General features: G+C 49.9%; 1 protein-coding gene across 2 annotated transcripts in view; it reads right to left on the reverse strand.

Moving 5' to 3' along the window:
- The window catches only part of LOC118396847 (neurobeachin-like), a 372,037-nt gene that overhangs the window by 58,921 nt on the left and 286,067 nt on the right, over positions 1 to 27,049 (reverse strand). For both annotated transcript variants that reach the window (XM_052467492.1, XM_052467491.1), the window contains exons 43-46: positions 14,321 to 14,438; positions 13,984 to 14,086; positions 11,545 to 11,660; positions 6,875 to 6,987 (exon numbers count right to left, since the gene is read on the reverse strand). In XM_052467492.1, the coding sequence (XP_052323452.1) occupies positions 6,875 to 6,987; positions 11,545 to 11,660; positions 13,984 to 14,086; positions 14,321 to 14,438 (450 nt within the window). The remainder of the gene's footprint in view (positions 1 to 6,874; positions 6,988 to 11,544; positions 11,661 to 13,983; positions 14,087 to 14,320; positions 14,439 to 27,049) is intronic.

Below are 27,049 nucleotides of genomic sequence, written 5' to 3' on the forward strand. Positions count from 1 at the left end.
GGACAACAACCTCTCCCTCAACGTGATCAAGACAAAGGAAATGTTTGTGGACTACAGGAAAAAAGAGGACCGAGCACGCCCCCATTCTCATCGATGGGGCTGTAGTGGAGTAGGTTGAAAGCTTCAAGTGGTATGGCAACTGCTCGGCTTCCGACTGCAAGGTACTTCAGAAGGTTGTGCATACGGCCAAGTACATCACTGGGGCCAAGCTTCCTGCCATCCAGGACCTGTACACCAGGCGGTGTCAGAGGAAGGCCCAATAGACTGTCAAAGACTCCAGCCACCCTAGTCATAGACTCTTCTCTCTGCTACTGCACGGCAAGCGGTACAGAGCACCAAGTCAAGGTCAAAGAGATTTCTAAATAGCTTCTACCCCCAAGCCATACCACTCCTGAACATCTAATCAAATGGCTACCCAGACTATTTGCAGTGCCTCCGCCCTTTTACACTGCTGCTACTCTCTGTTATTATCGTTGATGCATAGTCACTTTAATAACTCTACCTACATGTACATATTACCTGAACTGCCCCCACACATTGACTCTGTACCGGTACCCCCCTGTATATAGTCTCGCTATTGTTATTTTACTGCTGCTCTTTAATAACTTTTTTTCCCGTATTCTTACTCATATTTTTTTAAACTGCATTGTTGGTTAAGGGCTCGTAAGTAAACATTTCACTGTAAGGTCTACATCTGTTGTATTTGGCGCATTTAATTTGATTCAGACAAGGTGCAGCTAGGTGCGAGAACAATGACAAAAAATAAAATTACTTTAATATCAAATCATTAGTAACTTGCCGTTACTCCAGTATTCCCATGGCTGGAGTTATATAAGTGTTACAACACAAAAATCTGCTTTCCAAATGGAATTTTATTCACTATATAATGCACTACTTTTGACCAGAGGACCCTGGATATATAGTGAATAGTGTTCCAAATTAGATGCAGTGTAGACTGTCTCGTCATCTTCATTATGTTCCCACAGCCCATACCTCTCTCTATGTGGCACAGAACACATGGCATTAGTAGGAATGTTTGAATTGCGCTCAACTCTCTCCCTCCAAAGCAACTGGTCACGTCTGGTTTCCTCCTACGTTCCTTTCTTTCCTCTCCAACATAATGACCGTCGACATCAATGTTAGCATGATGAGGGAGAATGGAAGAGAAGTTTATTGAGATCTGCTGAGATTTACGGGGTGATAGGCTGTGGCGTCTGGGGCCGGCTGTGATTGGGCTGTTGGCTACAGGAAGTCAAACAGGTTGTTAAACGTCCAGGAGGAACCAGGCTGGTCTCAGTCAGCTTAGCCCAATCATAGCTGCAGCTGGACGGCACAGACAGCTAATAGGACGGACTGGGTTTCAACAGCTAACATGGTCTCACAGCTGACATGGTCCCACAGCTAACATGGTCTCACAGCTAACATAGTCTCATAGCTAGCATAGTCTCACAGCTAACATGGTCTCATAGCTAACGTAGCCTCACAGCTAATACGGTCTCATAACTAACATGGCCTCACAGCTAACATGGTCTCACAGCTAACATGGTCTCAAATCTAATATGGTCTCACAGCTAACGTGGTCTCATAGCTAACGTGGTCTCACAGCTAACATGGTCTCACAGCTATTATGATCTCATCGCTAACTTGGTCTCATAGCTAACTTGGTCTCACAGCTAACGCGGTCTGATAGCTAGCTAAGAACCCCAAATACAAAGAGACTGTCAATATGAATATTTCCATTAAACCTAGCAGCGTGGAAAAAACTGTGCAGACCAACGGTTAAAAGCAACAGGTGTACATCATATCTCCACAGAACATCGGCCGTCGTTTTCTTTTCATTTCCAGACTTGTCTACATGTTGAATTGCCACCGTTCGTCAACCCACAGAAGGTGATTTACTCCGCATGGCTTCCTCTGTCACCCTCACAGACAGCTCTTAGCCTATAAAAAGATATGAGGGCTTTAGCCTGCTAAACTAGCTCATTAGTAAGACATTAAAAAGCTGTTAACATGGTAGATAGTGTTGGGTCTTAAGTGACCATAAGGCCCTTCTAAAGCTCTAAGCCTTTCACATGCATGCAGCACCATCAATCTGGCACCCTATTCCCTATATAGTACACTACTTTTGACCATGGTCCATAGGGTACCATTTGGATAATAAAAATGTTTGGCTAGTTCACTCAAACAAAACAACATACATCTCTGGTTATACTCCGACCTTCTCTGTTGTTGATGTGTGACAGCTAGCTACCCAGCTAACTTTGCTACAACGTGGTATTTAATTGATTTCTTGACATAAACACACTTTAAAGCAACCAGGAATGTTAAGTGTGTTGATTCTAGTAGCAACTAAGTTACTTAAGGTTAATTGATAGAACCATGGTGCTAATTTTTGATGCTAATGTTAGCAAGTTAAAGTGCTAAAATAGATACTGTGTGGGAGATAGGGATATAGGGTCCTCGTCAGAAGTTGTGCACTATATAGGTAATAGGGTGCCATATGGGACCCCCTTCCATGGCTGGTTAGTGGGGTAGAGTACTGACAACAACAAAAAATTCTCTACCTTTCCTCTAATACACAGTAATCACCAGCTCCCTATTCCCAGGTGGTTATGTAAATACAGGACATGATAAGGAGACAATAAAAACAAGTGCTTTAGACAGCTCTGCATTTAGCTCCTTCTGAGTTCACTCCCATAAATAACACCTGACCTAGTGATATCTACCTTCACCACAAAACAAGACATGATCAAACCTCGCTGTTGGATTATAGGGCTGTCACATGCTACACTAGATAAACCACTCATCACATGTAATTAGGATCATTCTCTGACTGCAGAGAGTAGAGACCCCAAAGTGGAGGATCCAAGAGGAGCGTGTGTGTGTGTGTGTGTGTGTGTTGGTGTGTGGAACACAGAAAGAGAAAGTTCTGCAGTTCGTGTGGTAATATCTAGGCTAACTCCCGAGGAGACACACATACTGCATTTTATATTTAAATGGAAATGACATCACGGTACAGTGCAGCGGAACTGTCAGGAGGAGTCACACTTGTTTTCTCTCTGGGGATTGTCAGAAGAAGCACCTTGAACAGCTACAATCTAGTTCTTCAGAGTTCTTCATTTGGGTGGTTTCTCTCATGGTATAGGATTTCTGAAGTTCAGTTGCAATCTTTAAAAAATTGATACAGTGATGCACGACTAGCACAACTAAATCTCCAGAGTTGTCTATGTAGCTAGCTACATTCCTAACATTCGCTCCGACAATCACAATAAACTTTTCAGCAACAACTTTTGTTAACTCTTTTAAAAACATGAATAGGATTTGCTACAACAACTAAGCAGAGAAGGCAAATTAATGTAACTTCACAATAGTAAACACAGTATAATAGCGTAGCTGCCCTGCGTTCATAAGCACATATATGTGCACATTATGGTCCTGTGTGGCTCATTTGGTAGAGCAAGGCACTTGCGAACGCCAGAGTTTGCTCTAAGATAAGAGCATCTGCTAAATGACTAAAATGTGAAATGTAAATATATCAACTTTTCCAAGGGCGCTAGATGTCTTGGAGCCATCGAAAACGGGAAGGGTTCTGGTTCATAAGGTTGCAGGTCCGAAGACCACCACGGACAAGCTCCCACTACCTCTCCGTTTCATAACAGTAGCTATGAGGTCAAGTAGATCAGGGACATATGTCTGCTGTCACTTCACAGCTTTGGCTGTTCCTCCCTGAGAGAAGTTTTTACAGAGTCAGTGTCTTCCTTTCAGAGACACACAAAAGAAGGTAGAACAACATCCGTGATAAAGCTCTAGATTGTTAAGAAGAGCACGCTCAGTATGCCTTCATATAGGATTATCAGCGTTTCCACTCCATCAACTAACAGGTATGAGGAGATGAGCTTCCCTTTCCCATCAGCCACCTGTCAGTCAGCAGGAAATAATCATTAAAGCCTAATGAACCGCTCCACCACACAACTGTACCGCTGACATATCGGGTGTGTGTGTATGGTTGTGTGTGTGTGTGTGTGCTCCACAGGCCTGTGATCTGACAGTAGGAATGCTCCACTACAGCCCTGAGGCAGAGAACACTCTGTTCAGTTGGATTTAACACGGATGACTTGCTGACTGATCAACGGGTAAATTGCAGGCATGTGCAGGTGTGTGTAGGTGTGTGCAGGTGTGTGTAGGTGTGTGAGAGGATTAAGTGGTATATCATCCAGGAGCTATAGGACATAGCCTGCTGGTACTGGCACCCAAAATATCACTGGATGGCTGCTTCCCAAATGGAACTGTATTCCCAGCATAGTGCACTAGTTTCGCCCAGCGCCCCATAGGGCCTGGTCAAAAGTAGAGCACTATATAGGAAGATGTTTGTGTTTCAGAGTAAGGTAGTTTTACATGAGTCTGTTCAAAAGACTTACTGTATCTCTCAGAGTTCCTCCCTATTTCCTCACTCCCCCCTGCTCTTTATCTAATCTGTTTATATTAGAGAAATCAATCCCCTTCATTTATAGTTCAGTCCTTTACTAGCGGGTACCTCTGGAGGTAGAAGCCCTGGGGTTGGAGGTGTGTGTGTGTACATGTGTGAGTATGTGTGTGTGTGTACATGTGAGTGTGTGAGCCCTGGGGTTTCAAGGACAACTGTCAGGAGACAGAGGCCTGTGAACTCATGGTAATGAAGGCAGCTCAGCCTGTAAACAGCATGGGAGGATGTCACTGGAATACATTACAATACATAACTGTCTCCCCGGGCCAGAGGGCTCGGGCTCTCTCAGACACACACACACACGGCCCACCTGGCTGTGTACAGACTGAAGCCGCCACAGGGTGACAAGAGCAGAAACGACAGCAGGAAGACACAGGAAAGCTGCGTGTGTGTGTGTGTGTGTGTGTGTGTGTGTGTGTGTGTGTGTGTGTGTGTGTGTGTGTGTGTGTGTGTGTGTGTGTGTGTAGACCTGCTGCCAGAGTGAACACTGAATTATACTGGATCACCCACTATACTACCTACCTGAACAACTCAAACCAAATGTTGTCTTTTTCAATTCCAACAGGGCTGAGTAGAAATTTTCACACAGTGACTTTCTAGACTGGCTGGGGTGAAACTGGTGCAGAGAAGATTACCCTTACAGACTACTGTTAGGAGGGAAGTGTATTCACTGTGCTTAAGTTATGGTTATTTCTTGTTTTCATCGTGAATCTCTCTCATTCCTATACCCTCCTTCCCGCTTTTCCCTCCTTCCCCCCTGCTTTTCCCTCCTTCCCCCCTGCTTTTCCCTCCTTCCCTCCCGGCTTTCCCCTCCTTCCCCCCTGCTTTCCCCTCCTTCCCCCCTGCTTTTCCCTCCTTCCCCCTGCTTTTCCCTCCTTCCTCCCGGCTTTCCCCTCCTTCCCCCTGCTTTCCCCTCCTACCCCCTGCTTTTCCCTCCTTCCCTCCCGGCTTTCCCCTCCTACCCCCTGCTTTTCCCTCCTACCCCCTGCTTTTCCCTCCTTACCTCCCGGCTTTCCCCTCCTTCCCCCTGCTTTTCCCTCCTTCCCTCCCTGCTTTCCCCTCCTTCCCCCCTGCTTTCCCCTCCTTCCCCCCTGCTTTCCCTCCTTCCCCCTGCTTTCCCCTCCTTCCCTCCTGCTTTCCCCTCCTTCCCCCTGCTTTCCCCTCCTTCCCCCTGCTTTCCCTCCTTCCCCCTGCTTTCCCCTCCTTCCCCCTGCTTTCCCCTCCTTCCCTCCTGCTTTCCCCTGCTTCCCCCTGCTTTCCCCTCCTTCCCCCTCCTTTCCCCTCCTCCCCCCTGCTTTCCCCTCCTTCCCCCTGCTTTCCCCTCCTTCCCCCCTGCTTTCCCCTCCTTCCCCCTGCTTTCCCCTCCTTCCCCCTGCTTCCCCTCCTTCCCCCTGCTTTCCCCTCCTCCCCCCTGCTTTCCCCTCCTTCCCCCTGCTTTCCCCTCCTTCCCCCCTGCTTTTCCCTCCTTCCCCCCTGCTTTCCCCTCCTTCCCTCCCGGCTTTCCCCTCCTACCCCCTGCTTTCCCCTCCTTCTCTCCCGGCTTTCCCCTCCTTCCCCCTGCTTTCCCCTCCTTCCCTCCCGGCTTTCCCCTCCTTCCCCCCTGCTTTCCCCTCCTTCCCCCCTGCTTTCCCCTTCTTTCCTCCCTGCCTCCCTGCTTGTCCTTCTGCTTCCCTCTCTCCCTAGCAAACATTTGTCTGGGATCTGAGGTGAAAATTGGTTTAAAAAAACGTTCATGTGAAAATGAAGCTCAGAAAGAGTCAGGGAGTCGGCACTTTGAGGGCGAAAGGGAACGGGGTAAGGAGCGAGCGATAGCGTGAGAGAGAAGGAAAGCTCAGACAGGAATGAGATTGTTTTCAGGTCAGTGAGTCTGAGTTTTAGAGAGATAGAGAGAGAGAAAGAGATAAAGAGAGAGAGAGAGAGAGCTGCTAGGAAGTTAAACAGGGCCAGAAGCCCTCATCATACAGACACTAAAAACTCTCCTACTGTTGATGGTCGAGGACAGTACCATGCCAAACAGAGCATAGACAATTGAACATTCAGTTTGTGCCTAGGCGATACAGTACCAAACAGAGCAGAGACAGTTAAGCTGCTATTCCAAGGTTGGGATCTGTTAGGATGTTATGTTTGCGTTCCAAATGGCACCCTTTTCCCTATTTAATGCACCACTTTTGACCAGAGCCCTGTTGGGACTGGTCAAATGTAGTGATTTATATAGTGAATATGTGGTGTTCCAGTGTTAGGACCAGCGGTGATGTTAAACTATCAGTTCCTTCTCTACATTCCAGCGCTGGGTTCAGACTGAGCACTTGATGTATGCATTATGATGTCTGCAAATTCCCTTGCTGACTGAGACCCTCACCACTCCTGTGCTTATCCCCCAAATGACAGTACCTTGGAGAGATCTCTGAAGTTGCCCGGCAGGGTGAGGTCCAGCTCCTCGGACTCGTAGTTTGTGAGAACCCAGGGAAACACGGCGTACTGGTTCAGATCATTGTAGGTCCTCCCTACAGACAGACAGACAGACAGACAGACAGACAGACAGACAGACAGACAGACAGACAGACAGACAGACAGACAGACAGACAGACAGACAGACAGACAGACAGACAGACAGACAGACAGACAGACAGACAGACAGACAGAGACAGAAGTCTGTTAGATAAGTTCTGTGAGAGAAAAGAGGAGGGGATGAGGTGGTGCAGGGGAGGATGTGTGAGGGATGAGATCTGCGGGATACAGGGGAGAACTGTGGGGTACACACAAGGCTTAGGTTACTTTGGTGACCCAGCATGCAACATTCCACCAGAGCATTCCATCAGACTCTTCTCAGGTCAGCTTCCTGTTTCTAACAGAGTAACTTCCTGTCTGGGAGGATGACACAGCCGCTAATATAGTCCTCAGTCTGCTCTCTGTGTGGAGGCCTTAGTGTGTGCCTCTGACCCTATTACGGGGGCTGAGTCACTGGCTTGCTAGTTCTCTCCCATGCCGTCCCTAAGAGGGGTGCATCACGTCGTTCCAGGCTTTTTCCCCGCTATACTCGACTTGAGTGGGTTGAGTCACTGACGTTTTCTTCCTGTCCGGTCTTGCACCCCCTCGGGCTTGTGTGGTGGGGGAGATCTTTGTGATCTGTACTCAGGGCAGTAGCAGTGCATGGGTAAATTCACTGGGGAAGCCAAGCCAGGGGAGAAAAAAACATATTACAACCTGTGTTGTGATAATAGTATTGTTTGCTCTATAGCCTGTTAGTTCATATGCATGGCGACCGTGATATATAGGCCTAAGGCTGAAACAATAAAAAGAAACAATTATATTTTTTCAACTTGAAATTTGATTACTTTTCCTAGAGTGACCCCAACATTAGAAAAAGTGAAACATTCCCTTTGTTCATATTTCCATGAAAGCTGTACACCACCAGGGTACAAAGATTGTCTTAGGGTCATTTTTAACCTGGCAGTTGTCAAAAAATACATACACCACAAAAACCACAAAGACACACACAAACACACGAGAAATGTAGATTATGTGTGCTACTGATTGAACAAAACAAAAACTTTCTTGACATGTGCAGCATCTCCCCTCCACGACCCCGCACATGACTCAATGTGACGTCTGCGTTGAGAATCGGGAAGCAAGTTCAGGTAGTGATTGTTTTAATAAATAAACAAAACAGTAAACATGAAACACAAACAACGCACCGACATGAAAACAGAGTTAATAACACCTGAGGGAGGAACCAAGGGGAGTGACAGATATAGGGAAGATAATCAAGGGGGTCATGGAGTCCAGGTGAGTGTCATGAGGCGCAGGTGCTTGAGACGATGGGTGAGACAAGCGTGCAGGATAATCAGCAGCCTGATGACCTAGAGGCCGGAGAGGGAGTATACACCCATGGTTAGGAGTGAAGGGGTCTCCTGACGTGGTATATATGAAGTGTGTGTGTAGTGTGTATACTCTATGTAGTGTGTGTAGTGTCTATATGTAGTCTGTGGTGTATGTAATTACAGAGATATAGAACTGTTCTCCAAGTCACCGTGTTGTCGTTGAGCACGCCTCATGTGACACCACCAGGCTAGTCTGCTGATTGGACATCCTGTGGTGGTTACCATGGATACTTCAGCCATGGCAGTGCCCACATGCAGATGTGAGAGCTTAGTTTTCCCCTCCAGTGGGATGATGGTTTTCAGATGGAACCCTAACTCAGCCATGAGAACCATGAGGAGTTCCTCATCATTCCATGTCGCCACAAGTCCTCTCTAATTTACACTGCTATGGGCTGGTCCAATCAGAAGACACTGTTATGGGCTGGTCCAATCAGAAGACACTGTTATGGGCTGGTCCAATCAGAAGACACTGCTATTGGCTGTCCAATCAGTAAGCACTGCTATGGGCTGGTCCAATCAGAAGACACCACAATTAGCTGGTCCAATCAGAATGCACTATTATGAGCCGGTCCAATCAGAGAACAAAGCCATGGGTGTGATGGTGTGATATCAACAACTTATTATAAAGCAGTATTACAAACTAGCAGCAAACCCACAACAGCCAGTCAAACAGGACAGGAGACCACTATCAGCACCGACACAATCGTTTTAATAAACTAAACCTATTTTAATCAAATTATGCATTAAATCACAAATTTCAATTAAATCCAAGGTACTGCAAGATAGACATTCAAAACCCTTTTCCTTAGTTTAGTGTGAGATGATGTGCAGCAGTGTGATAGGTGTTTGGTTTGAAGTGAGTTTTGTTTGGTTTGTAGACAGAGAAGTTTCCATGCTGCACTCCAAGCTGACGGTTTAGAGTTTAAACAGCAATACATTTTTCTTCTAACAACACTATGGTGTCTCACACACACACACACACACACACACACACACACACACACACACACACACACACACACACACACACACACACACACACACACACACACACACACACACACACACACACACACACACACACACACACACACACACACACACACACACACACAGTACCTCAGTGAAAGATGAGGCTTGACCTGAGGCTGCAACAAAGATAATGCTACAGCTATTTCATCTTTACAGAGCCATCAGTCACACAGCAGCACTCTGCTTCCTGAAACACATCCAAGCCAAAATCTACCAGCCTCCCATCCTCCCAGCCCCCTAGCCTCCCATCCTCCCAGCCCCCTAGCATCTCATCCTCCCAGCCCCTCGCCTCTCATCCTCCCAACCCCCTAGCCTCCCGACCTCCCAACCCCCTAGCCTCCCAACCCACTCCCACCCCCTAGCCTCCCATCCTTCCAACCCCATAGCCTCCCATCCCCCTAGCCTCCTAGCCTGCTAGCCTCCCAACCTCTCAGACTAGCCTCTCTGCTCTACTCTGCAATGTTCTGCTCTGTCCCCAACCTCTCGGCTCTGTGTGTCCCTGGGTGCTACCCTTACTTCCTCTGACAGAAACACGTCATACCCAAATAGGGATGTTAAAAATGCAAATGATAATGTACTAGATTAGTACACAGAAGTTCCCACAGCAAATAAGATGGCTGCTGAGTGGTTAATGTAGTTTAATGGAAGGGTGGTTCTGCTGCTGCTGTGATGTATAGACAATCATTAGGGTTAGATCTGGGTGTTGTGAATGGTACATTATGATGCTGGGTTAGGGTTCGAGTGGTTAAGGCGATTGTAAGTCACTCTGGATCAGAGATTCTGCTAAATGACCAAAATGTAAATGCAGAAAGTGATGACACAATATGGTAGTGGGTTAGGGTAAGAGCAAGGTGTTATGGATATTACAGATCTAAAACCACACACATGCCCCGGGGTGATGCACACCGTTCATTCCCAGAGCTGCTGTAACAGACTGGGTTCGTACCCAAGTGTCTTGCATGTCACAAGACTGCATTAGCACACTGAGTTTAAGCCTAGGCATTCGCTTGGGGAGATAATGGTGTGAGTAGATTTAACTCTGCTGTAGCCTGTTCCTGTTCTTCGGTGAGGGTGTAAGAGGGAGAGGGGGGTCCTGTATGTGAGGGTGTATGGATGAGACAGGAGTGAGGGTGTAAGAGTGTAGGAGGTAGATAGGGATGGCAGTGTGGTGTGGTGTGGGTAGATGTGTCAGTGCTATTCTAGGGTGGTGGTGTATGGAAAAACAGAGGTGAGGGGGTGAGGTGGGTGTGAGGGTGCAGGGGGGAGACAAGGGTGGTGGTGTGGTGCATTGTGGGTAGAGTTCCAGCTTGTTCTGAAGTGTCAGGATGATACACACACTCTGAAGTGTCAGAATGTTAATACCAGTAGAATAGTGTTTAATTAGAAGAGCACTGGCTGCACGTTAACACCTCTCTTCCGCTCCTCCACCACCCCTCCTCTCCTTCTTCTCTTCCCTCCATCCCCTCCTGTCTTCCACCCCACCTCCCTGACACTTTTGGCAGCTCAGGTCATTACCACACATTTTTAATGAATTTCCACCATGTTTTTCTGTCTGCCGTACATCTAATTAGATGACAATAATGTATCGAACTCACGCCACAGATAAATATAAATATGCATGACTGCAGCGAGCGAGGGAGCGAGGGATGTGACACCCCACAGAGAGGAGTGGTGCGCCAGGCGCTCTCGTTCTCCAGTTAGTCACAGTTCAGATCAGAGAGGCGACAAAGACGTGTGCACACACACACACACACAACCCCTAATTATCCTGGAGGATGTGTGATCTCGCTTCCATTTTCCTTCTTTTCTTTCTTCAAATAAAAGTCCTATTCCTCCACATGAACAGTGAAGTGTAGGCTACCTACAGTACGAACAGTATTACTGCTTACTGTTTACGAGTGAACTGAACACTGAACAGAGCATCCTACTCCTTAAACAAAGACAACTTACCTGTAGGCCCTGAATGCGTGTTTTAACAGTCAACAACAACATACACTACATTCATCTGCTCAACACAACAACATGGATCCCTCCAAGATGAGGGGGAGAGGGCATAGGAGAGAGGGAGAAAGGGAGGAGGGAAAAGAGGAGGGAGGAGGAGACTGAGAAAAGAGAGAGGAGGAAAAAGGGAGGAGAAGGGATGCTGACCTGCGACGGTGTTGAGGAACATGAGGTACTCGAAGTTGGAGATCTCCCTCCTCTGCCAGCGCTGGGTCATGTTGGACGACTTGAAGAGCTGCCGGGGCGTCGCCATGGAGATACGCCTGCACAACAACAGAGGAAGAAAAACCTTAGGTTGTATCCAAAATGCCATCCCTTTCCCTATGTAATGCACTACTTTTGAACAGGGCTCATTCAAACCAATGAGGTTTATTTAAGGGGTTTGAAAGTGTACTCAAGAAACCAAAGTGTACAACCAGACAGACATTGACCAGCTAAAGACCAACACTCCCAGAAAGGCAATCATTCAGTCAGAGCTCAGCGCACCACACACTGGCACAGTGTGACAACTTCATCCGCATGTGAAACTGGAGCATTCTACTGCCATGACCAAAGTGTCAGAGTCCTGCAGGCCTTGATGTGACTTCAACTCAACACATGGTGAGAATCAAGAGTTGGATGGAGGCTGTTTCTAAAAAACCTCTCAGTCTTAATGTCAAGTTATAGGCCAGACCATAGTCTGGCAAACAATAGCTAATAATAGCTAAAACTACTAGCCAATCAATAGCTAACACCAATTGCTAACACTATACAAAACAATAGCTAACACTAATTAACTGACTGATAACTAACACTAGAATAGCTAACAATACTAGCTAACACTAGCAGATTGCTAACACTAGCATATTGCTAACACTAGCAGATTGCTAACACTAGCAGATTGCTAACACTAGCTGACAGATAACACTAGCTAACAGCAGATAGCTAACACTAGCCAGTCAATAGCTAACTCTAGCTAACTGATAGCTAACAATAGATATGTGTTTTGTGGTAATTAATGACAGAGTGTAGGTAAGGTGAAGGGACTGTCGTCCGTCTCCTTCTGTGTATTTTACTGTGTGGTCAGAAATGCAGGCAGGTTGCAGTTCTGTGCTATAAACTTCACTTAGAGAATTAGATCAGTTCAGTCAGGGTCAATGACCACTCACTCCAATGACAGGAGCAATGGGATTTAGAATGTCTCTGCTGCAGGCAGGGTCAGCTGCTGACAGGGCCGGCTCCACACTCCACCACACAAAGGGGTTATGTGGGGAGACTAACAATACACACCCTGAAAATAAATTGGACACATTGCATTACACAATACTACTCTGGAGCTAGTAAGATAGATGAGGAATTGCAAAGACCAAACAAAATGTTTCATGAACTAAAAAATGTAAATGTGTGTGTGTGTTTGCGTGTGAATGTAGGTGTGTGTGTGTGTGTGTGTGTGTGTGTTTGCGTGTGAATGTAGATGTGTGTGTGTGTTTGCATGTGAATGTAGGTGTGTGTGTGTGTGTTTGTGTTTGCGTGTGATTGTAGGTGTGTGTGTGTGTGTGTTTGCGTGTGAATGTAGGTGTGTGTGTGTGCGTGTGAATGTAGGTGTGTGTGTGTGTTTGTGTGTGCGTGTGAATGTAGGTGTGTGTGTGTGTTTGTGTTTGCGAGTGAATGTAGGTGTGTGTGTTTGCGTGTGTATGTGTAGGTGTGTGTGTGTGTGTATGTGTTTGCATGTGAATGCAGGTGTGTGTGTGTGTGTTTGCGTGTGAATGTAGTGTGTGTGTGTGTGTTTTCGTGTGAAGGTAAGTAAGTGTGTGTATGTGTGTTTGCGTGTGTGAATGTAGGTATGTGTGTGTGTGTGTGTGTGTGTGTGTGTGTGTGTGTGTGTGTGTGTGTGTGTGTGTGTGTGTGTGTGTGTGTGTGTGTGTGTGTGTGTGTGTGTGTGTGTGTGTGTGTGTGTGCGTGTGCATGTAGGTGTGTGTGTGTTTGCATGTGAATGTAGGTGTGTGTGTGTTTGCGTGTGAATGTAAGTGTGTGTGTGTGTGTGTGTGTGTGTGTGTGTGTGTGTGTGTGTGTGTGTGTGTGTGTGTGTGTGTGTGTGTGTGTGTGTGTGTGTGTGTGTGTGTGTGTGTGTGTGTGTGTGTGTGTGTGTGTGTGTGTGTGTTGTGTTTGCGTGTGAATGGAGTGTGTGTGTGTTTGCGTTTGAATGTCGGTGTGTGTGTTTTGCGTGTGAATGTAGGTGTGTGTGTGTTTGCGCGTGTGAATGTAGGTGTGTGTGTGTGTGTTTGCGTGTGAATGTAGGTGTGTGTGTGTGTTTGCGTGTGAATGTAGGTGTGTGTGTGTGTTTGCGTGTGAATGTAGGTGTGTGTGTGTTTGCGTATGAATGTAGGTGTGTGTGTGTGCGTGTGAATGTAGGTGTGTGTGTGTGTGTGTGTGTGTGTGTGTGTGTGTGTGTGTGAATGTAGGTGTGTGTGTGTGTGTTTGCGTGTAGATGTGTCTGTGTTTGTGTGTAGATGTGTGTGTGTTTGCATGTGAATGTAGGTGTGTGTGTGTATGCATGTGAATGTAGGTGTGTGTGTGTATGCATGTGAATGTAGGTGTATGGTTTACCTGGCTTGTGGTAGGCCATAGCTGGTTCCTACTCCGACCCTGGGTAGACTGTAGACCACCTTCTTCACTGTGGCTTGGTCTGGGAAGTTAAACATCACTGACGCTGGGAGGAGAGATAACAAAACTGTATTCATTCTATGTTAAAGTGGTTAAGAGAAGCAGTTTATTACATATCATCATCAGAATGCAAACAGGACACATATGAGAGAAGAGTGTGGCTGTGTCCATAATGACACCCTATTCTCTATGTAGTGCACTACGGGCTCGGCTCCAAAGTAGTGCACAATATAGGGAATAGAGTGCTATTTGGGACGTAGTGAGTGTGTGTGATGCTTACTCCTGTTGGCCATGAAGACCTCCAGGCCAGTGTTCTGGAGCAGGTATCGCCTGGAGAAGACCGCTCTGATCTCACTGAACATCCATTTACCATGCAGACCCTCTGAGTATGCCAGGACCTGCAGAGAGGAGAGGAAAATAGAGGGGGGGAGGAGGAAAGGAACAGGAGGGGAAAGAGACCACACAAAGGATTTACATTGTGACACACAGAAGAGGTGCTATGTTGCAGCAAGGTTGGAAACTTATATTGTCTCTAAATATTCTATTTCCCACTCCAGATTCACCTCTGTGTCTTTAACACCTATTTCAGATGGTCTGCAACCCACAACCAGGGTGTAAAAAAAACAGAAAGAACAGGCCTTTGGGTTACACCCATCAACACTAACACAAGGAGAAGAGAGGGTGAGAGAAGAGAGGGAAGAAGAAAGGAGAGGAGAGGGAAGAAGAAAGGAGAGGAGAGGAGAGGAGAGGAGAGGAGAGGAGAGGAGAGGAGAGGAGAGGATGAGAGAGGGAAGAAGAAAGGAGAGGATGAGAGAGGGGAGGGAAGAAGAAATGAGAGGATGAGAGAGGAGAGGAGAGGGAAGAGGAAAGGAGAGGATGAGAGTGCAGAGGAGAGGAGAGGGAAGAAGAAAGGAGAGGGTGAGAGAGGAGAGGAGAGGGAAGAGGGAAGTAGAGGGTGAGAGAGGAGAGGAGAGGAGAGGAGAGGAGAGGAGAGAGAGAGAGAGAGAGAGAGAGAGAGAGAGAAGAGGAAAGGAGAGGGAGGGAGGGAGGAAGAGGAGAGGAGAGGAGAAGAGAAGAGGTGCGCGAAGAGGAAAGAGGAGGGTGAGAGAGGGGAGGAGAGGGAAGAGGAAGGGAGAGGATGAGAGAGCAGAGGAGAGGGAAGAATAAAGGAGTGGGTTAGAGAGGAGAGGAGAGGAGAGAGAGAAGAGGAGAGAAGAGGAGAGGAGAGGGAGGGAGGAAGAGGAGAGTGAGGGAGGAAGAGGAGAGGAGAGGAGAGGAGAAGAGAGGAGAGGTGCGGGAAGAGGAAAGAGGAGGGTGAGAGAGGGGAGAAGAGGGAAGAGGAAGGGAGAGGATGAGAGAGGAGAGGAGAGGGAAGAAGAAAGGAGAGGAGAGGGAAGAAGAAAGGAGAGGAGAGGAGAGGAGAGAGAGAGAGAGAGAGAGAGAGAGAGAGAGAGAGAGAGAGAAGAGGAAAGGAGAGGGAGGGAGGGAGGAAGAGGAGAGGAGAGGAGAAGAGGTGCGCGAAGAGGAAAGAGGAGGGTGAGAGGGGAGGAGAGGGAAGAGGAAGGGAGAGGATGAGAGAGCAGAGGAGAGGGAAGAATAAAGGAGTGGGTTAGAGAGGAGAGGAGAGGAGAGAGAGAAGAGGAGAGAAGAGGAGAGGAGAGGGAGGGAGGAAGAGGAGAGGGAGGGAGGAAGAGGAGAGGAGAGGAGAGGAGAAGAGAGGAGAGGTGCGGGAAGAGGAAAGAGGAGGGTGAGAGAGGGGAGAAGAGGGAAGAGGAAGGGAGAGGATGAGAGAGGAGAGGAGAGGGAAGAAGAAAGGAGAGGAGAGGGAAGAAGAAAGGAGAGGAGAGGAGAGGAGAGGAGAGAGAGAGAGAGAGAGAGAGAGAGAGAGAGAGAGAAGAGGAAAGGAGAGGAGAGGAGAGAGAAGAGGAAAGGAGGGAGGGAGGAAGAGGAGAGGAGAAGAGAAGAGAGGAGAGGTGCGCAAAGAGGAAAGAGGAGGGTGAGAGAGAGGAGGAGAGGGAAGAGGAAGGGAGAGGATGAGAGAGCAGAGGAGAGGGAAGAAGAAAGGAGAGGAGAGGAGAGGAGAGGAGAGGAGAGGAGAGGAGAGGAGAGGAGAGGGAAGAAGAAAGGAGAGGAGAGGAGAGGAGAGGAGAGGAGAGGAGAGGAGAGGAGAGGATGAGAGAGGGAAGAAGAAAGGAGAGGATGAGAGAGCAGAGGAGAGGAGAGGGAAGAAGAAAGGAGAGGGTTAGATAGGAGAGTAGAGGGAAGAGGGAAGGCGAGGGTGAGAGAGGAGAGGAGAGAGAAGAGGAAAGGAGAGGGAGGGAGGAAGAGGAGAGGGAGGGAGGAAGAGGAGAGGAGAGGAGAAGAGAGGAGAGGTGCGGGAAGAGGAAAGAGGAGGGTGAGAGAGGGGAGAAGAGGGAAGAGGAAGGGAGAGGATGAGAGAGGAGAGGAGAGGGAAGAAGAAAGGAGAGGAGAGAGAGAGAGAGAGAGAGAGAGAGAGAGAGAGAGAAGAGGAAAGGAGAGCAGAGGAGAGGGAAGAAGAAAGGAGAGGAGAGGGAAGAGGAGAGGAGAGGAGAGGAGAGGAGAGGAGAGGAGAGGAGAGGAGAGGGAAGAGGAAAGGAGAGGATGAGAGTGCAGAGGAGAGGAGAGGGAAGAAGAAAGGAGAGGGTGAGAGAGGAGAGGGAAGAGGGAAGGAGAGGTTGAGAGAGGAGAGGAGAGGAGTGAGAGAAGAGGAAAGGAGAGGAAAGGAGAGGGAGGGAGGAAGAGGAGAAGAGAAGAGAGGAGAGGTGCGGGAAGAGGAAAGAGGAGGGTGAGAGAGAGGAGGAGAGGGAAGAGGAAGGGAGAGGATGAGAGAGCAGAGGAGAGGGAAGAAGAAAGGAGAGGAGAGGAGAGGAGAGGATGAGAGAGGGAAGAAGAAAGGAGAGGATGAGAGAGGGGAGGGAAGAAGAAAGGAGAGGATGAGAGAGGAGAGGAGAGGGAAGAGGAAAGGAGAGGATGAGAGTGCAGAGGAGAGGAGAGGGAAGAAGAAAGGAGAGGGTGAGAGAGGAGAGGAGAGGGAAGAGGGAAGGAGAGGGTGAGAGAGGAGAGGAGAGGAGTGAGAGAAGAGGAAAGGAGAGGGAGGGAGGAAGAGGAGAGGAGAAGAGAAGAGGAGAGGTGCGGGAAGAGGAAAGAGGAGGGTGGGAGAGGGGAGGAGAGGGAAGAGGAAGGGAGAGGATGAGAAAGCAGAGGAGAGGGAAGAATAAAGGAGAGGGTTAGAGAGGAGAGGAGAGGAGAGGAGAGAGAGAAGTGGAGAGAAGAGAAGAGGAGAGGAGAGGAGAGGAGAGAGAGATTAGAGAGAGAGAGAGAGAGAGATTAGAGAGAGAGAGAGAGAGAGAGAGAGAGAGAGAGAGAAGAGGAAAGGAGAGGGAGGGAGGGAGGAAGAGGGGAGAGGAGAGGAGAAGAGAAGAGGTGCGCGAAGAGGAAAGAGGGAGGGTGAGAGAGGAGGAGGAGGGAAGAGGAAGGGAGAGGATGAGAGCAGAGGAGAGGGAAGAATAAAGGATGGGTTAGAGAGGAGAGGAGAGGAGAGAGAGAAGAGGAGAGAAGAGGAGGAGAGGGAGGGAAAGAGAGAGAGTGAGGGAGGAAGAGGAGAGGAGAGAGAGGAGAAGAGAGGAGGTGCGGGAAGAGGAAAGAGGAGGTGAGAGAGGGGAGAAGAGGGAAGAGGAAGGAGAGGATGAGAGAGGAGAGGAGAGGGAAGAAGAAAGGAGAGGAGAGGGAAGAAGAAAGGAGAGGAGAGGAGAGGAGAGAGAGAGAGAGAGAGAGAGAGAGAGAGAGAGAGAGAGAGAGAGAGAGAGAAGAGGAAAGGAGAGGAGAGGAGAGAGAAGAGGAAAGGAGGGAGGGAGGAAGAGGAGAGGAGAAGAGAAGAGAGGAGAGGTGCGCAAAGAGGAAAGAGGAGGGTGAGAGAGAGGAGGAGAGGGAAGGGGAAGGGAGAGGATGAGAGAGCAGAGGAGAGGGAAGAAGAAAGGAGAGGAGAGGGAAGAGGAGAGGAGAGGAGAGGAGAGGAGAGGAGAGGAGAGGGAAGAAGAAAGGAGAGGAGAGGAGAGGAGAGGAGAGGATGAGAGAGGGAAGAAGAAAGGAGAGGATGAGAGAGCAGAGGAGAGGAGAGGGAAGAAGAAAGGAGAGGGTTAGATAGGAGAGTAGAGGGAAGAGGGAAGGCGAGGGTGAGAGAGGAGAGGAGAGAGAAGAGGAAAGGAGAGGGAGGGAGGAAGAGGAGAGGAGAGGAGAAGAGAGGAGAGGTGCGGGAAGAGGAAAGAGGAGGGTGAGAGAGGGGAGAAGAGGGAAGAGGAATGGAGAGGATGAGAGAGGAGAGGAGAGGGAAGAAGAAAGGAGAGGAGAGGGAAGAAGAAAGGAGAGGAGAGGAGAGAGAGAGAGAGAGAGAGAGAGAGAGAGAGAGAAGAGGAAAGGAGAGCAGAGGAGAGGGAAGAAGAAAGGAGAGGAGAGGGAAGAGGAGAGGAGAGGAGAGGAGAGGAGAGGAGAGGAGAGGAGAGGAGAGGAGAGGAGAAGGAAGAGGAAAGGAGAGGATGAGAGTGCAGAGGAGAGGAGAGGGAAGAAGAAAGGAGAGGGTGAGAGAGGAGAGGGAAGAGGGAAGGAGAGGGTGAGAGAGGAGAGGAGAGGAGTGAGAGAAGAGGAAAGGAGAGGAAAGGAGAGGGAGGGAGGAAGAGGAGAGGAGAAGAGAAGAGAGGAGAGGTGCGGGAAGAGGAAAGAGGAGGGTGAGAGAGAGGAGGAGAGGGAAGAGGAAGGGAGAGGATGAGAGAGCAGAGGAGAGGGAAGAAGAAAGGAGAGGAGAGGAGAGGATGAGAGAGGGAAGAAGAAAGGAGAGGATGAGAGAGGGGAGGGAAGAAGAAAGGAGAGGATGAGAGAGGAGAGGAGAGGGAAGAGGAAAGGAGAGGATGAGAGTGCAGAGGAGAGGAGAGGGAAGAAGAAAGGAGAGGGTGAGAGAGGAGAGGAGAGGGAAGAGGGAAGGAGAGGGTGAGAGAGGAGAGGAGAGGAGTGAGAGAAGAGGAAAGGAGAGGGAGGGAGGAAGAGGAGAGGAGAAGAGAAGAGGAGAGGTGCGGGAAGAGGAAAGAGGAGGGTGGGAGAGGGGAGGAGAGGGAAGAGAAAGGGAGAGGATGAGAAAGCAGAGGAGAGGGAAGAATAAAGGAGAGGGTTAGAGAGGAGAGGAGAGGAGAGAGAGAAGTGGAGAGAAGAGAAGAGGAGAGGAGAGGAGAGGAGAGGAGAGGATGAGAGAGGGAAGAGGAAAGGAGAGGATGAGAGAGGAGAGGGAAGAAGAAAGGAGAGGATGAGAGAGGAGAGGAGAGGGAAGAGGAAAGGAGAGGATGAGAGAGCAGAGGAGAGGAGAGGGAAGAAGAAAGGAGAGGGTTAGATAGGAGAGGAGAAGAGAGGGAAGAGGGAAGGAGAGGGTGAGAGCGGAGAGGAGAGAGAAGACAAAAGGAGAGGGAGGGAGGAAGAGGAGAGGGAGGGAGGAAGAGGAGAGGAGAAGAGAGGAGATGTGCGGGAAGAGGAAAGAGGAGGGTGAGAGAGGGGAGAAGAGGGAATAGGAAGGGAGAGGATGAGAGAGCAGAGGAGAGGAGAGGGAAGAATAAAGGAGAGGGTTAGAGATGAGAGGGAAGAGGAAAGGAGAGGGAGGAAGAGGAGAAGAGAGGAGAGGAGAGAGAGAGAGAGAGAGAAGAGGAAAGGAGAGGGGAGGAGAGAGAAGAGAAAAGGAGAGGGTGAGAGAGGGTGGAGAGGAGAGGAGATGAAAGGAGAGGAGAGAGAAGAGGAAAGGAGGGGGAGGAAGAGAGGATGAGAGACAAGACGGAAGAGGAGAGGAGAGGAGACGAGACGGAAGAGGAAAGGAGAGGAGAGGATGAGGGAGGAGAGGGAAGAGGAGAGGAGAAGAGAGGAGAGGAAAGGAGAGGAAAGGGAAGAGGAAAGGAGAGGAGAGGAGAGGAGAGGAGAAAGGAGAGGATGAGAGAGGAGAGGGAAGAGGAAACGAGAGGAGAGGGAAAGGAAACGAGAAGAGAGGAGAGGAGAGTAGAGGGAAGAGGAAAGGAGAGGATGAGGGAGGAGAGGGAAGAGGAAAGGAGAGGAGAGGAGAGGAGAGGAGAGGAGAGGGAAGAAGAAAGGAGAGGATGAGAGAGGAGAGGGAAGAGGAAACGAGAGGAGAGGGAAAAGGAAACGAGAAGAGAGGAGAGGAGAGTAGAGGGAAAGGAGAGGATGAGGGAGGAGAGGGAAGCGGAGAGGAGAGGAGAAGAGAGGAGAGGAGAGGGAAGAGGAAAGGAGAGGATGAGAGGAGAGGAGAGGATGAGAGGGAAGAAGAAAGGAGAGGATGAGAGAGGGAAGAAGAAAGGAGAGGATGAGAGAGGAGAGGAGAGGGAAGAGAAAAGGAGAGGATGAGAGAGCAGAGGAGAGGAGAGGAGAGGGAAGAAGAAAGGAGAGGGTTAGATAGGAGAGGAGAAGAGAGGGAAGAGGGAAGGAGAGGGTGAGAGAGGAGAGGAGAGAGAAGATGAAAGGAGAGGGAGGGAGGAAGAGGAGAAGGAGGGAGGAAGAGGAGAGGAGAAGAGAGGAGATGTGCGGGAAGAGGAAAGAGGAGGGTGAGAGAGCGGAGAAATTGGAATAGGAAGGGAGAGGATGAGAGAGCAGAGGAGAGGAGAGGGAAGAATGAAGGAGAGGGTTAGAGATGAGAGGGAAGAGGAAAGGAGAGGGTTAGAGAGGAGAGGGAAGAGGAAAGGAGAGGGAGGAAGAGGAGAAGAGAGGAGAGGAGAGAGAGAGAGAGAGAAGAGGAAAGGAGAGGGAGGAAGAGGAGAAGAGAGGAGAGGAGAGAGAGAGAGAGAGAGAGAAGAGGAAAGGAGAGGGGAGGAGAGAGAAGAGGAAAGGAGAGGGTGAGAGAGGGTGGAGAGGTGAGGAGAGGAGATGAAAGGAGAGGAGAGAGAAGAGGAAAGGAGGGGGAGGAAGAGAGGATGAGAGACGAGAGGGAAGAGGAGAGGAGAGGAGAAGAGAGGAGAAAAGAGGGAAGAGGATGAGAGAGGAGAGGAGAGGAGAGGATGAGGGAGGAGATGGAAGAGGAGAGGAGAAGAGAGGAGAGGAGAGGGAAGAGGAAAGGAGAGGAGAGGGAAGAGGAAAGGAGATGAGAGGAGAGGAGAGGAGAGGAGAAAGCAGAGGATGAGAGAGGAGAGGGAAGAGGAAACGAGAGGAGAGGGAAAGGAAACGAGAAGAGAGGAGAGGAGAGTAGAGGGAAGAGGAAAGGAGAGGATGAGGGAGGAGAGGGAAGAGGAGAAGAGAGGAGAGGAGAAGAGAAGAGAAGAGAAGAGAAGAGAAGAGAAGAGAAGAGAAGAGAAGAGGAGAGGAGAGGGAAGAAGGAAGGAGAGGATGAGAGAGGAGAGGGAAGAGGAAACGAGAGGAGAGGGAAAAGGAAACGAGAAGAGAGGAGAGGAGCGTAGAGGGAAAGGAGAGGATGAGGGAGGAGAGGGAAGAGGAGAGGAGAGGAGAGGAGAAGAGAGGAGAGGAGAGGGAAGAGGAGAGGAGAGGATGAGAGAGGGAAGAAGAAAGGAGAGGATGAGAGAGGGAAGAAGAAAGGAGAGGATGAGAGAGGAGAGGAGAGGGAAGAGAAAAGGAGAGGATGAGAGAGCAGAGGAGAGGAGAGGGAAGAAGAAAGGAGAGGGTTAGAGAGGAGAGGAGAGGAGAGGAGAGGGAAGAGGAAAGGAGGGGGGGGAAGAGGAGAAGAGAAGAGAAGAGAAGAGAAGAGAAGAGGAAAGGAGAGGAGAGAGAAGAGGAAAGGGGAGGAGAGAGAAGAGGAAAGGAGGGGGAGGAAGAGGAGAGGAGAAGAGCAGAAGATAAGAGAGGAGAAGAGAAGAAAAGAGAAGAGGAGAGGAGAGGGCGGGAAGAGTAAAAGGAGAGGGTGAGAGAGGAGAGGGAAAAGGAAAGGAGAGGGAGGAAGAGGAGAAGAGAGGAGAGGAGAGAGAGAGAGAAGAGGAAAGGAGAGGGAGGAAGAGGAGAAGAGAGGAGAGGAGAGAGAGAGAGAGAAGAGGAAAGGAGAGGGGAGGAGAGAGAAGAGGAAAGGAGAGGGTGAGAGAGGGTGGAGAGGTGAGGAGAGGAGATGAAAGGAGAGGAGAGAGAAGAGGAAAGGAGGGGGAGGAAGAGAGGATGAGAGACGAGAGGGAAGAGGAGAGGAGAGGAGAAGAGAGGAGAAAAGAGGGAAGAGGATGAGAGAGGAGAGGAGAGGATGAGGGAGGAGATGGAAGAGGAGAGGAGAAGAGAGGAGAGGAGAGGGAAGAGGAAAGGAGAGGAGAGGGAAGAGGAAAGGAGATGAGAGGAGGAGAGAGAGAGGAGAGGAGAGGAGAGGAGAGGAGAGGAGAGGAGAGGAGAAAGCAGAGGATGAGAGAGGAGAGGGAAGAGGAAACGAGAGGAGAGGGAAAGGAAACGAGAAGAGAGGAGAGGAGAGTAGAGGGAAGAGGAAAGGAGAGGATGGGGGAGGAGAGGGAAGAGGAGAAGAGAGGAGAAGAGAAGAGAAGAGAAGAGAAGAGAAGAGAAGAGAAGAGAAGAGAAGAGAAGAGAAGAGGAGAGGAGAGGAGAGGGAAGAAGGAAGGAGAGGATGAGAGAGGAGAGGGAAGAGGAAACGAGAGGAGAGGGAAAAGGAAACGAGAAGAGAGGAGAGGAGAGGGAAAGGAGAGGATGAGGGAGGAGAGGGAAGAGGAGAGGAGAAGAGAGGAGAGGAGAGGAGAGGGAAGAGGAAAGGTGAGGATGAGAGGAGAGGGAAGAGGAAACGAGAGGAGAGGGAAAAGGAAACGAGAAGAGAGGAGAGGAGAGGAGAGGGAAAGGAGAGGATGAGGGAGGAGAGGGAAGAGGAGAGGAGAGGAGAAGAGAGGAGAGGAGAGGGAAGAGGAAAGGTGAGGATGAGAGGAGAGGAGAGGATGAGAGAGGATGAGAGAGCAGAGGAGAGGAGAGGGAAGAAGAAAGGAGAGGGTTAGAGAGGAGAGGAGAGGAGAGGAGAGGGAAGAGGAAAGGAGGGGGAGGAAGAGGAGAAGAGAAGAGAAGAGAAGAGGAAAGGAGAGGAGAGAGAAGAGGAAAGGAGAGGAGAGAGAAGAGGAAAGGAGGGGGAGGAAGAGGAGAGGAGAAGAGAAGAAGAGAAGAGAGAAGAAGAGAGGAGAAGAGAAGAAGAGAGGAGAAGAGAAGAAAAGAAAAGAGGAGAGGAGAGGGAAGAAGGAAGGAGAGGATGAGAGAGGAGAGGGAAGAGGAAACGAGAGGAGAGGGAAAAGGAAATGAGAAGAGAGGAGAGGAGAGTAGAGGGAAAGGAGAGGATGAGGGAGGAGAGGGAAGAGGAGAGGAGAAAAGAGGAGAGGAGAGGGAAGAGGAAAGGAGAGGATGAGAGAGGAGAGGAGAGGAGAGGAGAGGAGAGGAGAGGATGAGAGAGGGAAGAAGAAAGGAGAGGATGAGAGAGGGAAGAAGAAAGGAGAGGATGAGAGAGGGAAGAAGAAAGGAGAGGATGAGAGAGGAGAGGAGAGGGAAGAGAAAAGGAGAGGATGAGAGAGCAGAGGAGAGGAGAGGGAAGAAGAAAGGAGAGGGTTAGAGAGGAGAGGAGAGGGAAGAGGGAAGGAGAGGGTGAGAGAGGAGATGAAAGGAGAGGAGAGAGAAGATGAAAGGAGGGGGGGAAGAGGAGAAGAGAAGAGAAGAGAGGAGAAGAGAAGAGGAAAGGAGAGGAGAGAGAAGAGGGAAGGAGAGGGTGAGAGAGGAGATGAAAGGAGAGGAGAGAGAAGACGAAAGGGGGGGGGAAGAGGAGAAGAGAAGAGAAGAGAGGAGAAGAGGAAAGGAGAGGAGAGAGAAGAGGAAAGGAGAGGAGAGAGAAGAGGAAAGGAGGGGGAGGAAGAGGAGAGGAGAAGAGAAGAAGAGAGGAGAAGAGAAGAAAAGAGAAGAGGAGAGGTGCGGGAAGAGTAAAAGGAGAGGGTGAGAGAGGAGAGGGAAGAGGAAAGGAGAGGATGAGAGAGCAGAGGAGAGGAGAGGGTTAGAGAGGAGAGGAGAGGGAAGAGGGAAGGAGAGGGTGAGAGAGAAGAGGGAGGAAGAGGAGAGGTGCGGGAAGAGGAAAGGAGAGTGTGAGAGAGGAGAGGAAAGGAGAGTGTGAGAGAGGAGAGGAAAGAGGGAAGGAGAGGGTTATAGAGGAGAGGAAAGAGGGAAGGAGAGGGTGAGGGAGGAGAGGGAAGAAGACAGGAGAAGAGAGGACAGGAGAGGAAAGAGGAAAGGAGAGGATGAGGGAGGAGAGGGAAGAGGAGAGGAGAAGAGAGGAGAGGAGAGGAAAGAGGAAAGGAGAGGATGAGAGAGGAGAGGAGAGGAGAGGAGAGGAGAGGAGAGGAGAGGAGAAAGGAGAGGATGAGAGAGGAGAGGAGAGGGAAGAGAAAAGGAGAGGATGAGAGAGCAGAGGAGAGGAGAGGGAAGAAGAAAGGAGAGGGTTACAGAGGAGAGGAGAGGGAAGAGGGAAGGAGAGGGTGAGAGAGGAGATGAAAGGAGAGGAGAGAGAAGAGGAAAGGAGGGGGAGGAAGAGGAGAAGAGAAGAGAAGAGAACAGGAAAGGAGAGGAGAGAAAAGAGGAAAGGAGAGGAGAGAGAAGAGGAAAGGAGGGGGAGGAAGAGGAGAGGAGAAGAGAAGAAGAGAAGAGAAGAAAAGAAGAGAGGAGAGGGAAGAGGAAACGAGAGGAGAGGGAAAAGGAAACGAGAAGAGAGGAGAGGAGAGTAGAGGGAAAGGAGAGGATGAGGGAGGAGAGGGAAGAGGAGAGGAGAAGAGAGGAGAGGAGAGGGAAGAGGAAAGGAGAGGATGAGAGAGCAGAGGAGAGGAGAGGAGAGGGTTAGAGAGGAGAGGAGAGGGAAGAGGGAAGGAGAGGGTGAGAGAGAAGAGGGAGGAAGAGGAGAGGTGCGGGAAGAGGAAAGGAGAGTGTGAGAGAGGAGAGGAAAGAGGGAAGGAGAGGGTTAGAGAGGAGAGGAAAGAGGGAAGGAGAGGGTGAGGGAGGAGAGGGAAGAAGACAGGAGAAGAGAGGAGAGGAGAGGAGAGGAGAGGAGAGGAAAGAGGAAAGGAGAGGATGAGAGAGGAGAGGAGATGAGAGGAGAGGAGAGGAGAGGAGAGGAGAGAAGAAAGGAGAGGATGAGAGAGGAGAGGAGAGGGAAGAGAAAAGGAGAGGATGAGAGAGCAGAGGAGAGGAGAGGGAAGAAGAAAGGAGAGGGTTACAGAGGAGAGGGAAGAGGGAAGGAGAGGGTGAGAGAGGAGATGAAAGGAGAGGAGAGAGAAGAGGAAATGAGGGGGAGGAAGAGGAGAAGAGAAGAGAACAGGAAAGGAGAGGAGAGAAAAGAGGAAAGGAGAGGAGAGAGAAGAGGAAAGGAGGGGGAGGAAGAGGAGAGGAGAAGAGAAGAAGAGAAGAGAAGAAAAGAAGAGAGGAGAGGAGAGGAGAGGGAAGAGGAAACGAGAGGAGAGGGAAAAGGAAATGAGAAGAGAGGAGAGGAGAGTAGAGGGAAAGGAGAGGATGAGGGAGGAGAGGGAAGAGGAGAGGAGAAGAGAGGAGAGGAGAGGAGAGGGAAGAGGAAAGGAGAGGATGAGAGAGGAGAGGAGAGGAGAGGAGAGGATGAGAGAGGGAAGAAGAAAGGAGAGGATGAGAGAGGGAAGAAGAAAGGAGAGGGTGAGAGAGGAGAGGAAAGAGAAAAGGAGAGGATGAGAGAGCAGAGGAGAGGAGAGGAGAGGGAAGAAGAAAGGATAGGGTTAGAGAGGAGAGGAGAGGGAAGAGGGAAGGAGAGGGTGAGAGAGGAGATGAAAGGAGAGGAGAGAGAAGACGAAAGGAGGGGGGTAAGAGGAGAAGAGAAGAGAGGAGAAGAGAAGAGGAAAGGAGAGGAGAGAGAAGAGGAAAGGAGAGGAGAGAGAAGAGGAAAGGAGGGGGAGGAAGAGGAGAGGAGAAGAGAAGAAGAGAGGAGAAGAGAAGAAAAGAGAAGAGGAGAGGTGCGGGAAGAGTAAAAGGAGAGGGTGAGAGAGGAGAGGGAAGAGGAAAGGACAGGATGAGAGAGCAGAGGAGAGGGTTAGAGAGGAGAGGAGAGGGAAGAGGGAAGGAGAGGGTGAGAGAGAAGAGGGAGGAAGAGGAGAGGTGCGGGAAGAGGAAAGGAGCGTGTGAGAGAGGAGAGGAGAGGAAAGGGTTAGAGAGGAGAGGAAAGAGGGAAGGAGAGGGTGAGAGACAAGAGGAGAGAGAAGAGGAAAGGGTGAGAGACAAGAGGAGAGAGAAGAGGAAAGGAGAGGGAGGAAGAGGAGAGGAGAGATAAGAGAGGAGAGGACAGGTGAGGGAAGAAGAATGAAGAGGGTGAGAAAGGAGAGGAGAGGGAAGAGGAAAGGAGAGGGTGAGAGAGGAGAGGAAAGAGGAAAGGATGGGGGTGAGCAAAAGAGAGGAGAGGAGAGGAGAGGGGGATGAGGAGAGGGGGATCATTAGTGTGCAGCACCTCTAGGACAGCAGGTCTACCGAGGGAGATCAAGAGAGGCCTTCGTGACAGGTGAGAATGATCCCCCTAACACACCTCCCTCCCTCCCTCCCTCCTTCCCCCCTTCCTCCCTCCTTCCTCGTCCAACACTGTCTGAGCCCTTGGGGCGGCCTAGTCTCCCCAGGTTACAATCACACACATTCCCATCTTATCAGTGTAGCTGGACACAGACAGAGACAAGAGAACCAGCCAGGGAGGTGTGCGAGAGAGAACAGCCGAAACACAACGCACAGAGAGGGGATGTAGCTCGAGCCTGACTGACAGTCCAGAGGGGAACGAGGGAGGGAGGCAGAGTGAGATGTTGGGCTGGGGAGGTTAGGTCCAATGCTAATGCTCATTTAAAACAGTGACAAGCAGGAGCAGAGGAGGAGAGGATGGGAAGGGGGGAGGGGAGGAGAGGGGAGAAGAGGTGAGGAGAGAGGCAGCGGTGCCTTAATTTCTCCCTGGAATAGCTGTGGCTCGACCTACCTGCCACATCAAAGTCTCTGGAGCTCAATTAGAAGT

Source organism: Oncorhynchus keta, chromosome 18 (assembly GCF_023373465.1).
Source record: "Oncorhynchus keta strain PuntledgeMale-10-30-2019 chromosome 18, Oket_V2, whole genome shotgun sequence".
NCBI classification, from domain to species: Eukaryota; Metazoa; Chordata; class Actinopteri; order Salmoniformes; family Salmonidae; genus Oncorhynchus; species Oncorhynchus keta.